At 34.5% G+C, this 16643-nt stretch overlaps 1 protein-coding gene across 1 annotated transcript; it reads left to right on the forward strand.

Annotated features, from left to right (window-relative positions):
• Positions 1-4884: 4884 nt before the first annotated feature.
• Positions 4885-6054, forward strand: LOC131873740 (ankyrin repeat-containing protein At5g02620-like). Its single transcript, XM_059216925.1, has 2 exons — positions 4885-5339; positions 5428-6054. The coding sequence occupies exons 1-2, from the start codon at positions 4949-4951 to the stop codon at positions 5814-5816; spliced, it is 780 nt and encodes a 259-aa protein (XP_059072908.1). The 5' UTR covers positions 4885-4948; the 3' UTR covers positions 5817-6054.
• Positions 6055-16643: the final 10589 nt, after the last annotated feature.

The following is a 16643-nucleotide window of genomic DNA, read 5'->3' on the forward strand; positions in this document are numbered from 1 at the left end:
GTAAGTCCTTAATTTGCTGCTCCAAATTGTTCTTAGGCGGAGACTAACTTCTTGGACCATACCCCATGCCTGAACCAATGGGTGGAGGAGGAGCATGTTGCATATAGGGATGGTATTGATCATACACATGTTCATATGGAGGAAGTTTATAATGATGTTGCATATAAGGACCACTTGGTATAGAGTCATGATGAGGAATGGAATATCTACTTTGTCCATGTATACCATACTCTACAAGCATGTCATGAGTTTGTTCTAATGTGTTGTCCCCAAATTTGACACGGGGTTTCCTTGTGTCCAAATTTTGATCATGCCTTTGGATATCCAATTGCTTTGGTGGTTGGTCCTTAGCATTGGTATATGATTGAGTATATTTTTCTGCATAGGACTTCCATAATGGTCTGTGAGGGTGAGTATCATATGCTTGACCATGTGTGTATGAGACCTTAGGTTTTTGAAACAAAGATGATGGTGATTCAGGCACAAGATGTGGTCCTCTATTGCCTCCACTATTAGGCCTCCTTTGATCCATGTTGGGGTGAGGTTGTTGCAAATGTCGATGTTCCATTATTTGAGACATGTCAAAATCATGAAGAATCTTGGCTCCACTTTGTGCCATCACTTGTAAGAAGTATTGTCTATCTCTCCTCATTATTTCCTCAACCAATCTATTAAAATGGGGATCCATAATGGAGTCTTCCACTTCTGCTGAATGTACTAAAATGTTGTCCATATTATCATTTTTGTGTATCATTGTTGTTTGTAGTGTCCATGTTCTCAACATTTGGAATGTTTCTATAGGCATCCATGTCTGGTAATGTAGTATGGTCAGAATTGAAAAAGACATCATTGTCATACTCATAGGCACTCATGTTTGCGGACTCCTGAGCCTCTTTAGTTTCTCTCTTAGATCTTTGGGAACGGGTTTCAACCATGAACTAGGTATTGACCAAGATATGTGAGACTAGATGAAAATGGAAAAAGTATAGAAGACCAAGAGTTGGATGGAATGTAAATGAATCTGAGGTGTACTTGCGATGTCCAAAGTGTAAGACCAAGTATGTATGTAGTAGAGTAGGTGTGGCTTCCAAAGAGATGATAGTTTCTCTTAATGAGGTAAGTTGACCTTAACTCTAAGTAAGACCAAATGAGACCCAAAGGTGATAGACCTTGATGAGGGACCACTTAGCAATATGTTGTGGTATGTTATGTGTTGACAAAGCAAGATGAGGACAAGCAAGTGACCTTTTGACTCAAGTTTAGACAAATGTGAATGTAATGCAAGGTGTAAAGCAATGATGGACTTTGTGAGACTCAGAAATAGGCTGAATTCTAGATGAAAACCTGGAGAGAAAACCCAGAAAGCTCAATAAGTCTGAAACTGACTATTTTTGTTTGCTGGACTGTAAAGGTTTTCCAATTCTGAACACAGACGTGCCTGTATTCTTCACAGACGCGTCTTAATGACATAGACGTGGTTCTGTCAGACACAGATACATTTCTGAGATTTTGTAAATGCAATGTTGCTCAAGAGAACACATACGCCTTTCTGTCCTTCACAAACGTGGTTAGATTACACAGACACAGCTCTCTCAGACACAAACGCGTTTCTAAAAACTGAGTGCAATTTTTCTAGTTTGTAAAGTTGTTTTGTTGTGACCCAATCTGAATTTTTGACTTTTTTCCATGACAAGAGGACACAATGTTGATGAGGACTCAAAATGACTCAAAGAAAAGTGTGTTGTTTGATGTAAAAAAAGTTTTTGCATACACTTGAAGATACAAAAGACACAATGTTTTTTTTATTTTTGGTCTTGAATGTTTGATTGTTCAAAATAAGACAAGCACAATTCTTATGGCTAGCTAGGACAATAGTTGTTGATCCCATATGAGGCTATGCCATTCAGAGCGGATACTTAGATGTTTGACCCCACTGGCTCCACCCTCGGCACTCACTTCTCGGGGCAGCCAAGCATCACTCCTGACGAAAAACTCCCCGTGGCAATCTTTGTATCTCTATTAAGAACCACATGTGTGTGGGCCGCTCCACAGGTCTGACCTCCTGCCCCAACAACTAGAAGGATTTTGGCTTTCTAAAATAAAAAGGTGCTAGTAAGGGCATCCGCTCGTGTGGCCATACATGTGGCACTTTCAGCTCTGTAAATACAGAAGGCTCCCAGCCGGTAGGGGTTACGCCCTTCAAATGATCAAATAAATTTGATCAAACGGGTTTATGGGGAGACATAGTGTCAGTATGAACTAATCAGCACACGTTATCCATAGTTTTCACCATGAATACAGTTGTTTATAGTGGTTCAAAAAAGGTGGGTTTTCCTCGCTACCACTTGGGTCATTCTCTCCTCACTAGTAGTCCTAATGACCACATGGGGAGACAGGCCCTCTAAAGATGAAACAAAAAGAGCCTATTGCCCAAGACACAAAAGACACTGGTTCAATTTTAGTGCACCAATTGAAGTGTTTGATAATCTATGAAAACAAGGCACATAATAAATATCAAAAAGAAAATCCTTGTCAAGGTCCTACAACAAAGATTTGTTAGTAGTTTGGATTGTTTCGAATGATCACCCCTTCCTGCAAGCACACAAGTTAGGTAAATTTTAGATCCAAAAGACTTTGTGAAATAGGGGCCTTTGACAAAACTATTTTTCTTTTAAGACAAGCTGCACCAATTTCGTTAGCTAGATTTGAAAATGTTAGCTCAATATAAACTAGATCTGAAATCCGAAGGATGAAAAACTAAATCAAAAGAATTGAAATGCAAAAAATGAAACACATATGCGGTTCACAGTAACGCAAATGCCACAAAATACCCAAACGTGCCTAGATCTGACACAGATGTATCTTCTAGATACAGACGTGGCACAACAACACAAACGCGGCTGAAATCCTCATAGACATGCTTAGTTAACACAGACGCAGCCCTGTAATCTGCAAAAAAAATAAAAAAAATAATGCCGAAGATGCAGACGCAATATCAGATGTCACAAATGCGGCAAAAATTCAAAAACGTGATCCGAAAGTGTGCAAATGCGAAAATGTCGAAATGTTGTCAGAAATGTTAGATCTGCAACTTCAAAAACACGAAATCAGCAACAAAAGATGTTAAATGTAAAAGGGACAAGAGTCCCACCGGGCGTGCCAAAATGTATATGGTGAAAATGGATAACAACAGTATTGAAAGACTAAATGAATTCAACCACAAAACATTGGCCTAACAACAACAAAGATCCACCATAACATATGAAGATTACCTAAGACAATGCAACTCAAATGAAATCACAAAGATTATACCATCACATGTCCAATAGGGTTTGAATCTCCATTCTTCCTATCCCCATTGACCTTGCTTGATATATTTGCTCTCAGATTTTATGTGTGCACAAGAGCTCAACAAAGAACGGAAATGTGGTTGCAAGTAGGCTTGATCGCATATGAAAGTTTGAAAGATACAATGCTTGATTAGGTCATTAGGGTTGATAATGAAGGAAACATCTCCTTATATAGAAGACACTATTAGAAATGGAGGGATAAGATTGAGAGGTGTAAAACATAAATGGTCGGCTATGATTAGAGGGTAGGTAGAAGTAAGAAAATAATGAGAGGGTAGGTAGTGTAGGAATTAAGAGATGAATGACATGTGTCATAGGTAGAAAAGGCTAATGAATTAATTAAATAAATAAAGATTTATTTAATTAATAGAGGAAGTGGGATAAATTAAATAAATAAGATATTTATTTAATTTAGGAAAAGGGTAATTTAAATAAATAAATATGTTTATTTAACTGAAAAATAAGGCTAGAAGAAGATAAATGAATCAATTAAATAAATAAAGATTTATTTAATTAATAGAAGAATTAGGCTTAGATAATTAAATAAATAAAGATATTTATTTAATTAGACAAGAAAATTTTAGGTGTCTACAATTATAATTGAAAAGAAGGTTCAAAAGTATGCATTTTTCATTTTAGATCTATGAATCATTGATGAAGACTATGGTGGTTGGGATCAAACACACAACACTCATGATTGAAATAGAAAGTTCACATATTTTGCTTTGAAAATAGTTCCGATCGAGGTAACAAAGCTTTTGACAATAAGAGATAAATTTTATATCTAACCAACAAAAATCTTCAATGATTAATTATAGATCTAAGCTCATCTATTCATTACAATTATTTTTTTAATATTCATTTTAAGTAAAAAACCCCACTATATATATCTAAGTTAATTCATCACTTTTTTCATTCATGGATATTTTATTTTAGAAGTTTTTCTTATTAATTCCAAAGGAATGCCGAAGTTAAAAATCAGATGAGTGGGCCTGGTTGTGTAAAGCTAGGATTAATGCTGATATTCAATGTTGAAAACAACATCCATAAATATTCGTGTCTACCTCTTCACCAAATTTCCCCCACTTTTTTCATTTAGGGATATTTTATTTTAGAAGTTTTTCTTATTAATTCCAAAGGAATGCCGAAGTTAAAAATCAAATGAGTGGGCCTAGTTTTGTAAAGCTTGGGCCTGGTTGTGTAAAGCTAGGATTTATGCCGATATTCAATGTTGAAAACAACATCCATAAATATTCGTGTCTACCTCTTCACCAAATTTCCCCCACTTTTTCCATTCAGGGATATTCTTTTTTATAAGTTTTTCTTATTAATTCCAAAAGAATGCTGAAGTTAAAAATCAAATGAGTGGGCCTGGTTGTGTACAGCTAGGATTTATGCTGATATTCAATATTGAAAACGACATCCATAAATATTCGTATCTACCTCTTTACCAAATTTCCCTCACTGAATTTAATATTTTATTTTATTTTATTTTTTGTTTTCCCCTATAATAATTGCATCTGTTCCTCTTGCTTCCACAATTTTGTGGAGAACTTTTGTTCCATTGTCTATTATCTTTGTGGAGAAAAGAAGAGAAAATGAGGAATGATCTCTTCGTTGCTTCGGAAAATGGTGATCTTGAAACAATTAAAAATTTGTATGGGCAGGACTCACGTGTTTTGTCTGACATTACTTTGCGAGGAGATAATGCCTTGCACATTGCTGCAAGGGAGGGCCATGAACATATTGTTGGCTGGATTCTTCAAGTGGATTCATTGGAACCCGCTTTGGTTGTTGCTCGAAACGAGGATGACAATACGCCATTGCACGAGGCTGCTAAATGCAGTAATCCAGATCTAGTCAAAATTCTTTCTGACCAGAAACGGAGTTGTGCCTCTCAGCTTAATAAGTTTGGAGAGACACCTCTAACAATAGCTTGTAAATATGGCCACGAGCAAACAGTCAAACAATTGTTGGACTTGGAGGGAGGTAAGAAAAATTGACAGACATTTTAAGATTTGAAATATTTATTAAGTTTTCAGATTGCATGGAATAAGCTGGGTTGAATTGGATACAGGTGCGACCTCCATTCTGCATGCAGCCGTTCATGGAGGAAATCTGGAGATTGTAAAAGCAATACTTAATTATCGTGCTTGGCATAATGACTTGATGACAGAGAAGGATAACTATGGAAGATGCGCAGTTCATGTAGCAGCCAGGAAAGGCCGTTGGGATATAATTGAACAATTTATGTCCAAAGTGCGAGACTGTGTTCAAATTCGCAGTTTAGATCATAAATCTGTTTTGCACTTTGCTGTCGAATATAATCATCTTGAAATAGTAAGGAATCTACTAGCAGACAAAAAGGAATCTAAAAAGGCGGAATTGGTGAGCCGAGACCATGATCTTTCTCACAATACTGCTTTACATCTCGCAGCAAAAGATGGAGTGGATTCCCAGGTTTGACATCCTTACCTCTGCCCATTTTCCTGTTTTTCTAGTTATGATCATTCATTTTTCTCTGCAAATTCTAAGAATTGTTCAAGCGTTGGGTTATGTAAAGGAATTTGACGGTAACTTTTATATTTTGTAGCAGTATCTAGCAAATGCAATTACACGCACAACAAAACGGGAAAAAAGGGAATTTTATTAAAAAAAATAAAAAATCATCCAAAATAGATTTAGATTAAAAATTAAAACAAAAATTTATAAAATTATATTTAATTTTAATTTTTAAATGATTATTAACTCTCTGTGTTTGGTGGACAGATCATAATTCATTTTTATATTTGTATATTATTTAAAGAAAGGTTATATATGACTTACAAATTTGTAATATCTTAGGGTTTTTTTGTAGTCCCATAGATAATTCTTTTTTTAAGATATTTCTATTATTTTAAAAACTATACAAATTTTACTTTTCACAAATATTTTCTCTTCAAGATTTGATTATAATACAATATAGAATTGAATTATGGTACAATGTAGAGAAAAACATTTTTGGCATTACCTTTTCTTAATATTCAATTCCATAACGTCTATTACCTTGCATTCATATCTTAAGGTTTTTAATGGTCTTCAATTTATTTTAAAATATAGATAATTTTGTTTTTTAGATTTTTTTATTTTTTAACATACTTTTTTTACTTGTCACAAAGGAAGGTATATTTCAATTTTTAAATTGTTCATATTTTAACTTTCAAATATAATTAAAAGTTTTAAATATAATTGATAAATTGAAGTTATAGATTATGGAAATAAATTATTAGTTTTAATTTTATTTATATATAATTGTCTATAAATTTATTCACTACTTAAATTTAAATGTTGGGTTAATTTATTCATACATACATACATATATATTAATATATATATACTATATACATATACATATGTATATATACATATATATATATGTATATATACATATATATATATGTATATATGTATATACATATATACATATATATGTACACACACACACACACACACACACACACATATATATATATAAGAGGGAGAGAAAGGGAGAGAAATAGGCGGAGGATAAAGAGAGGGAGGGATATAGGTAGAAGAGGGAGAAAAGAGGGGGTAGAGAGATATATATAGATAGAGGAAGATATAGTTAAATATATAGAGAGGGAGAGAGAACTTGATATATAGTAAGGGAGAAGGAGAGGGGGAGATATATATAGAGGGAGATATAAAGGGATATAGAGGGATAAGGTGATAGAGATAAAGATGCATGAATAGAAATAAATACAGATAGAAGCAAGAGGAAGACATAGAGAGAAAATGGTGAGAGATAAAGATTAGGATATATGGTGTGAATAAGAGAGGTAGATATAATGAGATATAGTTAGATTAGGAATAGAGATACAAAACTAGAGATTGAAGGGGAGAGAGAGAGAGAGAGAGAGAGAGAGAGAGAGAGAGAGAGAGAGAGAGAGAGAAGGTAGGTGACATAGACAAGTATGAAAGAGAGGAATATATAGATAGATGGGGGATGATTAATAAAAAATAATATTAATAAATATATAAAATGCCATAAGGTGCTAACACGAAAGAGTATTGGGAAAAGTCAACAACTTACAAACAATAGAAATATTAAAAATATAACATAGTTAATATAAATATATAATTCTATAATACAATAATATTTAAAAATATATATTTAATAATTTATATTATATTAAATTATTATAGATTATATAATAATAAATAATTGTATTTAATTTAAATAACAAATTTAGTTCTAAATTTTGTTCATTTAATATTCTACATAGATTTCAAACATCCTTTATTTATTTCAGGAATTGGAGGTGGTGACAATAATAAGACACATAACTTATTATTTTTACATTTAAAAAAAAACATGTTAAACAATTTAAATGATAAATCATTAAATATGATTTATATTATTATTTAAAAACTTCTTAAAAATAATTACAAATCCATAATTTAGTTAATGGAATAATACTTTTTAAGATAAATAAAAAGAAATATAACTTCAAATTGTAAATAGTGACTCTTTTCTCATTTTTTTTTGAATAGTGGACTCTATTATATTTATTTAAATGAAAATACCTATGCATCAAAAAATTGTTAAAAAATATTTTATAATATTCACTAATGATATCAAGGTTTTCTAATGCTATAGAAATTATTTATCAATTTTATTTCTCTATAGAATACATAATTACGTAATTGTATCATGTCATATTATTTTTGTAAAAGCTATAGCATAGAGGATGAATATGTGCAAATAGAGGAGGCTCGACCTAAGGATCTGCAGACTACTCACAGAAGCCAGGTGAGCTAGATGAAGCATACTAATAGTTGAACCATATAAATCCCCATCTACTCTCTTTCAACGATGGAACAAAATTTGACAAAACTATTAATTGTTGGGAATGTGAATCTTAATGGTCATATGACCTTTCGCATTCCCATTTTTTCGTCTCTTAGCTAAGAATAAATGTATAAATAGATGTGCATAGTCATGTATTGATATATTGAGTAATAGAGAGAGTTCCCTCTTGAGAGGGGATGTAGTCTTTATGGTGAACCACTATAAATCTTTTTGTCTTGTGTCTTTTTTTTTGTTGTGTTTTATGTTGTTTATTTTTCTGGTTCATTTACGTTTTAGTTTAGTTGTTTTTATTATGTTTTTCTGCTCGTTTTGAATCAACAATTGGTATCAGAGCCGTGGTTGGCTTAAGAAGAGATGGAAGAAGAAGAAGAAGGTGATGTGGAAGTGAGACTAGATTGGGAAGCATGGTGTCGAGCTCTCATGTCTTGGTCTTTGGTTGTGAAGAATTTTTAGATAATTTAGAATCTGTTGAGAGTGATATTGTGCAAGTGAAAGCTGAAGAAATCCGCCATGAATATTGGTGGGATGGCTGGAAAAATAAGAGGGTTTGAAACGATCGCTGCTTGAAGAAGGAGAGACTGTGGAGTTTGCCTTCCAAAATAAGAAGAATGCCTCTAAGGTGAGGAGGGTGTAGTCTTGAATCTAGTGAATGAAGACTACGAGCCTATGGATTTGGATGATGAAGTACAAGATACAAGAAAGTTTTCTGGATTGAAGAAGAAGCAGCCATTAACGGGAGCGGATGACAATGTGCATCGCTCCAAGCAGTTTCAGGCATCGCAGGGAGAGAATGGAAATATTAAGATTTTATGTCCTGAGGCGAAGGCTAGAGGCATTAATGAATCAGTGAATGCTTATTTTAGTGGAGGAGAAAGATGTTTTGTCCCGACTAGAATGCATTGGGGCTCACCAACCTAATTTGATGGATGTGCATGAAAAGGAGGCTACCCTGTTAGCAGTAGAGATAGTCGCCCAAAAAGGGGATAATACAGTTGAAAGGGAAGATGAATTGAAGTTAGGTGCTCTTCCAGAGCTCTGTATTACGTGGCCTCTAGGGCGGTTCCATTCGGGTGGGAATCCGAGCCCGGGACACCCAAACGCTGCTTGAATTTGGGGGAGGACAAATTACCAACGGCACCACTCAGTCCACCGCCAAGCCTGCACAAGGCCAGATCCCGATCGAAGCCTTGTTTACCACATTTAATGCCAGATCCCGTAGAAACCTTTTCCTCTATGTTTGGGAGCTATGTGAGTGTGGGGAAGGTTACAAAAGGCGCTACTTCTGTCAGGAGTGATAGCAAAATGGTCGTGCTTCTAGCGCCGAAGAAGTCGAGTAGTTCGAGGGACATTGGGGGCCACATCGATAGAGCAGTCAGTCCTCCAGCGACTGTGCTAAAGATTTTTTATGTTATTCATGGGTTGGAGAGGTCGTTGCTCTCAGATCCGAGGTTGGATTTAGATGGATAGTTGAATGTGGTATCTTATAGGGTTGTTCATGATGAGAACAAAAATGTTAAATTGGATTACAAAGAATAGTTTGTAGCTGAAGAGATTTCTGTGCAGAGAACCGTTAACAAGAATGTTGAAAGCCATTCTTTTGGTGATAGGCTTCCAAAGCAGTATGTGGTAGTTGAGCCAGATATTCTGAAAGAGATTGTGCAGGATGGATTCATTACTATTGTAGATGAAACCGAAGGGCTCGTGTGTGGACAACCAGGTTTGAACACTGAAATTCGGGATGGCTTAAACAACACACACTAAGCCTTTGACCGCTTAGGTGGCAGTTGTGGGCCCACTCCCTTTGCCAAGGTCTGCTTTCAGCCGTTTCCGTTTCCGTTACAAATTCAAACAAACATTTCTCCCGCGCAGATTTGGACGGATGGCTGTGGCGTATATGTTTGATCGCAGCCCGTAGTCATCTTTTATTTCGCTGTGTTTTGGCGGCCTACGCTGAAATGGGAGCTTTGGAACAGGGTTTGGACATCCAAGAAAGCGTAATGGAAGGGAATTGATTTGAATAGGGCGCCGCTTACTCTCCATTGAAGGGAATCGACACTGAAGATCCCTGAGCAGCAATAACAGAGAAAGCATACTCTCCATTCCAGGACCTTCAACACGGAGTGGGGCAAGCCGACTTAGCAGCAGCTATGCTGTCATCTTTTACCCCGCATGATTACAGGATCTGCACAAAATGCATTCCTTGAATAGGATTTAGAAGCTTTGAATTAAAAGTGATTAGTAGGAGTAAAGCCAAACACCGCAACCTCTGCCAACATCTTCACAGCCTGTGCGAAAATGGGAGATTTGAAACAGGGCACGGAGGTCCATCACACAATAAACGGTAGAGCATCTTTGCAGATGTTGTAGCTGAAACTTTTCTGGCACACACGTATGTAATATGTGTAAGCATAGAAAAGGAATGTAAACTGTTTGACAAAATGCAAACAAAAATTGTTTGGCAGAGGAATATGTAAAATGTTGAAGCATAGACAAGGGACCTGAACGGTTTGACATAATGGCTCAAAGAAACATGTTCTCGTAGATTCCCCTGATTGTAGGATATTAACAAATTGGATTGAGTATCTCTTCTTAGGTATAGGGAGTGCCAAAACACCCAATAATGGGCTGTAAAATCTCATAACTGTAATATCACTAGTGTGGAAGAAAGAAAACTTTTCTCAATCTGCTTTGTTGGTATTCACAAGGATGCCCATTTACTATATAACTCACCACCAAAGTGAATGAGCAATTCCATTGTGAATTTTAAAGTAAAATAAATGATGGTCGTATATTTATGGAGTGAGAAGTAACTGACACAAAATAATGAGGTCAAAATCTTGTGAGAAGTGTCACTCTTACATAAGAAGTTGGAATGATTATAACAACATCAAGATTAAATGTATAGTTTGTTACATGTTTTGTTAATGCTAGGCCAACCATTGACAGCAATATGTGGCAATTAAAGATGGCAATTAAAGATGTTAAACTATCAAGTATACCAGTAAATTCATTCAAAGTGATATTTATTCTTCAATTGATAGAGCATATTTTCTATATACATAGAATGATCAACATAGAATTGGCCTTAATTATTATTGTGTCAATGTTACATGATTCAAACAATAAGAAACCAAGCAAAAAGGCTTCAACTTCTACTTCATTTGAAGATCAATTCCCTCAAATTAGCATAGAAACAAACTTTTTTTTAGGATTTTCATGAGTAACCTCCAATTACTCCACCATATGATTTGCTAATATTATGCTTGATTATCATGCTTTTTTTTATTTGTATTGGAAATTGAGTGATTTCTTTAATGTCTAGTGTTGATACCTTCAATGATGAATATCTCATAGATTAAGCTAGTTTGTTGTTGGGAGATTAGAAAAGGAAGTGTATATTTTTAGTTGTTCCTTCATTGATTTTTATCGAACTTTATATAGAGTGTAACAAAGGGAGATTTTTTAAAAATCTATAAAAGACTCAAGGGAAGCATTCTTAGGGGTTAATGCAATACATATAGAATCAAGTTATTTTAGTACTTTTTGAATCTTTGTGCTTCACTACAAGCCACCATGACTTTTTTCAATGATATGCCAACATTACTAAAAGGAAACATGAAATCCATTAGGCCTTTGGGCTTTGTTTGAGTTCACTTTGAATAAATAGAAATTCATCTCCACTTAACAAAAGGAGACATTTATATTTGAATATCTTCATTTGGGTTAGTAAAGGGAATGGAATATAAGAAGTATATTTGCTCCTACAATCTTGAATCCCCCTCACTTGCAATAATTTCACTAAAATAGAAGATTGATTCAACTCTGATGGGTTTAGGATCAATGAGAGATTCTCCATTAGGAAATTTTACAAAAGTGTTTTTTCTAGCTCCTCCTTTCCCTAGTTATGTTGCTAAAAAATTTATGCTCTTTTCATCCTTAGCTAGCTAAATTTCTCAAGATTTTTACCTCTAGGTTTTATTTTCCTTTGCTTGGACAATTATTGATTTTGAGATAAAAGATCTTTCTCCATGAATTGATCCTAGTCCATCCCTCTAACTATGATAAATCTATTGAGAGTGTTTAGTTCCATTTTTATCCATTCTTTATCAACAAAGTGTTCTTGAAAATTAGAATTATTATTCCAATCTTTATGGATTTTTTAAGACAATGAGTTTTTTAGTAGAGCATACATATTGGTGATTCTTATTTCTATAAGCTCACTTCATCAATGTTTGACAAGATCTATGAAAGGTTGATCTTCAAACTACATATTTTTAAAGTTGAAGGTACATTTGGGCTTAAGATGATCTTCAATGAATTGTAAAGTCAACAAAAGGTGATATTAAACCAAGCATATAATTATTTAAAATTTTATAAAATCATTATTTTCAATCCATTTAGGAAATATAAAATTAATATCCAATCTCTTTTCTATTTTACTTAAATTGGGCCTTTTGTTTCTCCATGTGAGTGTTCCATTCCCAGGTGTTAAATCTAAGAGTGTATTCATTTATTTATAAAGGGACTAAAATCATGACTAAATGTTGTATACTTCCCTATTTTTCATTTGAGGTTAATATTGTAGAAAAATATTCACATATCATGTATAATTAATTTATGAGTTTTATAATGTACCATACAATCTCCCATAATTATCTCCTAATGGTGGGGCACTTAGGTCCTTTTATGGTGCATATAGAAAATTATAGTTTAGAGATAATTTTAGTTACCTAAAAGAGTTTCCAATTAATTATTTTGTTGATCACACCTACTTCGATAAAAAAATGAAACCATGAGAGGAACCTTTTGGTTTGATAGTTGAGGTATACATTCATCCTAAAGAGTTTCTCCCAATTTAAGGGAGCAAGCCATCTTGAAGAAAATGAATTGACCAATTTCGGTAAGGTATTTGTAATCTCCTTATTTCAAGTATAATACTTTATGTCGTGGATAATTTTAATTGAGGTTTCCTTAGGCTCAACTAATGTTTTTTAAACCCATTTCACCATAAATTATGGGATATTCTATCTATTTTGTTCCAATAGATTTTAATTTATAATGCCTGCATCATATTAGTTTTACGTCAATTCCTATTAGCAAGGAATCTACCAGAGCTAGAATTGTGATGAATAACATACCACAATCCACCACAAAAAAGTTGCAAAGCTCCTAAATGAGTAGACACACTTGGAGAAAACAATAGAATGTAAGGGACACATCGCATTAGGTGTCCATATATATATATATATGAAGTAGAAGAAGGAATAATAGGGAAAGATATATGAAAAGCCATGACTTTTCTAAATGATCATTACAATAGAATAGGTTAATGGTTATCATTGAGAGAGAGAGAGTGAATTCTTATCCTAGTGGATAATCTATGCAACTTGCATGTTTATGGAAAGGAATCAGTATTTGCATGGAAGCTATTATATGGGCATGAGGATTCTACCTTCTTTTTTAGTAATGTTATATATAGGTTATGTTTTTACATAAGCTTGATTTAAAGAAATGATTGAAATTGAATTATTCGTAGGATATGCATTCTTGAGTTGATAGAAACTTGATATTCCTTATGATACAGAATTACATATATGTATGTAATAGCTAGGATAGTATTATGCTAGATGAAGTGTATAAATATAATTTAGGAATGATTGATTTGGTTAAACCTGGGTTTAGGATAATTTGTGGATGGGAATAACCTAGATAGACATTATATTATTTAACCTTGTGGAAAAGGTATGGGAATAGAATTAATGGCCAGTTTACCAAATAGAGAAATCAAGTGGGTGGACATACGACTCTCACTTGAAATACTGGGTGACAAATTCTTTGGCCAAAGTAGTATAGGTTGCCACTATGTACATTATTGGCTCACTATGATCCAGGTTTACATACTAGATAGGGAACATCATACATGTAGACTGTAGCCAATGTATGGCAGCTCTAGTTATTTAGGACACAACAATATGCTCATAAGGTTGTATTATTATGAGGTCACCAAACCAAAATCTTCGTCAAAGGGTCGGGTCGGGTCTATTAGAAGAGGCACGAGGGACTCTGAAGTCTTGGATGGGTGGAAAAGCGCTTGAGTGATGCTCTTCCTTATTTAGTCGGCGGCCAGTATTTGAGGATGTATACCAAGAAGGACATCTAGACCATTTTGTATCTTTTATGTTTCTTTAAGCTCCTAGAAGCTTTATATGTATTCAAATATTCCTAAAGTAAATCGAATGGGTAGAACAATGGGCATGTTACATTCAAACCATCATACTAATTATTTAAAGATATGAACCAAAGACACTAATATGCAACAATAGCTTTTAAAAATCCATATGAATGCCAAAACATATATACATAGATACTCTTTTTCCTTATAATATAGTTTTTATTGTATCAAATTATTTCATTTGTCCATATTAAGTATTTAACATCATTGTTTTTGATATTAAAAGTAGCCAAAAATGAGGGGGCTGACCCATAGGAACAATTAGAAGGTCAGTGGCAGAACCACTGTCCACAGATAATCAGCATTGTAGTAGCCTTTTGCCTCTATCAAAAACAAAAATCAACCTATGAGAGTTTATCGGAGATAAAGTATTACTAATCAGAGTTTTAGCCATTTTCCACGTAGGGCAATAAATAGAGAAGTATAAACAGAAGCATAAACTAGCCCTATCTGCCCAGCGGCTACTAGATATAGACAAAAAACCAGAAATCCTCCACATGTAGAAAATTATTTCTTTTTCCCATGGCTCTTCTTAGGGAGTAGCTTTCTAGCCCATTCCTTAGTGAGGAATTTGAACAGGGCTTTGTAGTCCTTGTCCTCCTTGCCTTTCCCTTTGGTCGTGCTTTCCTGCATGAGGCACAGAGTAGTAGCCAAGCATCGCATAACATTCAGAGCAAATTTGGAAACATCGTGCATCTTGGAGTCCACTGCCTCCAGTCTGTTGGTGATCACCTGCACATTGTTAGAGAGGGCCTCCATTTTTTTCTCCAGCTCCACCAAGTTGGTTTCTTCCTCCTCTTTCACACTGTTGGCCTCCTCCACGACCATCATTTTTTTCGGCCTGAAGGTCGGGGAGGGGAAATTTGATGGCTCCGGACTCTTAGATGAAGTGGGGCTTTCTGAAACCCAGGTGGAGCTCACAGAATGAGGGGTCAGATTATGCTGGGCCAGGGGCATTTTATTAGTTAGAATGGAATTACTGGTGTCATGCGAGGAGGAAGGGTCTCTTAGAGATTTTTTCGAGGGTTTAGAGGCCAGTCTGCTAGAACGACGGGGGGTATTGGCTTCTTTGGTAAATTCCATATCAGAGTCAATCTCTTGGATTTTGACTTTCTTGGGACTTCTGACCTCCTCCGAGGAGTGATTTTTGGTTTTCTTGCTGTAGGAGCCAATTTCTGGGAGTTGAAGAGGGCTAGCATCATTAATAGCAGGAGGGTGGGTCGAAGGGATGACATTCTGGACAGAGATGGAACGGGGCGGGCAGAGGGTGAGGTGAGAGTTATACAGGCGGAGAATGAGGCCCTAATGCAGGATGGGAAAATCTTTCCCTTTTTTCTTAGCTTCGGCTATATCCTTAATATTAACGTCCATAGAATGCAGCAAAAAGAAGGGAATGAAAATGAAATCTTTATTCCTCAAGTGGTTTAGGAAAGGGAGATGGTAGTAGTAGAATATGCCATACCTTCCCTCCAGCATAAAATACTTCATCACGATATAGCAGACCTCATCCCACGGGTGAGGGAGCTCCTCCCTATTGAAGCCGCCCGCCCTCTTGATAGGGTTTTCGCCTTGGCGGAAGAACTGGTTAAGGCTAGTGGAATCCGCAATATGGCTCTATTTTTTTCCATTTCCTTCCATCCATAGAATTTCCGCAATACGGCTTTGTTTTTTCCATTTACCATCTTTGTTTATAATTAGGAAAACATGCATTTTATTGTTTTAGAAAAAAATGAGTAATCTTATTAGTAGTAATTTTTGTGATGTTATTTGTTAATTATTTTCAATGACTATTTTAAACAGAATATAAATATAATATATATATTTTTTTAAATTTTAAAAAAGTAAATATTAATTCGTGGTTTTATTAGTATAGTATGATGTTTTTCAATTAAATCAATTAATTTTAAAATTTGAAAAGAGTTTGCACAATTCAAACTATATATGAAATATTTTAGAAAAATAACACTTAAGATGCAAATTAATTACATAAATAGTATAAAGATAATAAACTAAATCAACAGATTTTATTGTTGATAATTTTTTCTTTAAATTTTGCATTTTTTAAGAATTTCACTTTTTAATTCTATGTACAAGAGTTTATTATAAATTCAACTTATAATTCTTTAAAACCAAAATATATCATATTTTATCAACCGTTTGAAGAGTATTAAAACTTGGATTTGATACA

The sequence above is a fragment of the Cryptomeria japonica genome, chromosome 2 (assembly GCF_030272615.1).
Source record: "Cryptomeria japonica chromosome 2, Sugi_1.0, whole genome shotgun sequence".
In the NCBI taxonomy this organism is placed as follows: domain Eukaryota; kingdom Viridiplantae; phylum Streptophyta; class Pinopsida; order Cupressales; family Cupressaceae; genus Cryptomeria; species Cryptomeria japonica.

Coding starts and splice junctions, on each gene's coding strand:
- LOC131873740 (XM_059216925.1), top strand. CDS start 4,949: ATGAGGAATGATCTCTTCGTTGCTTCGGAAAATGGTGATCTTGAAACA. Junction 5,340..5,427: donor ATTGTTGGACTTGGAGGGAG/GTAAGAAAAATT, acceptor AATTGGATACAG/GTGCGACCTCCATTCTGCAT.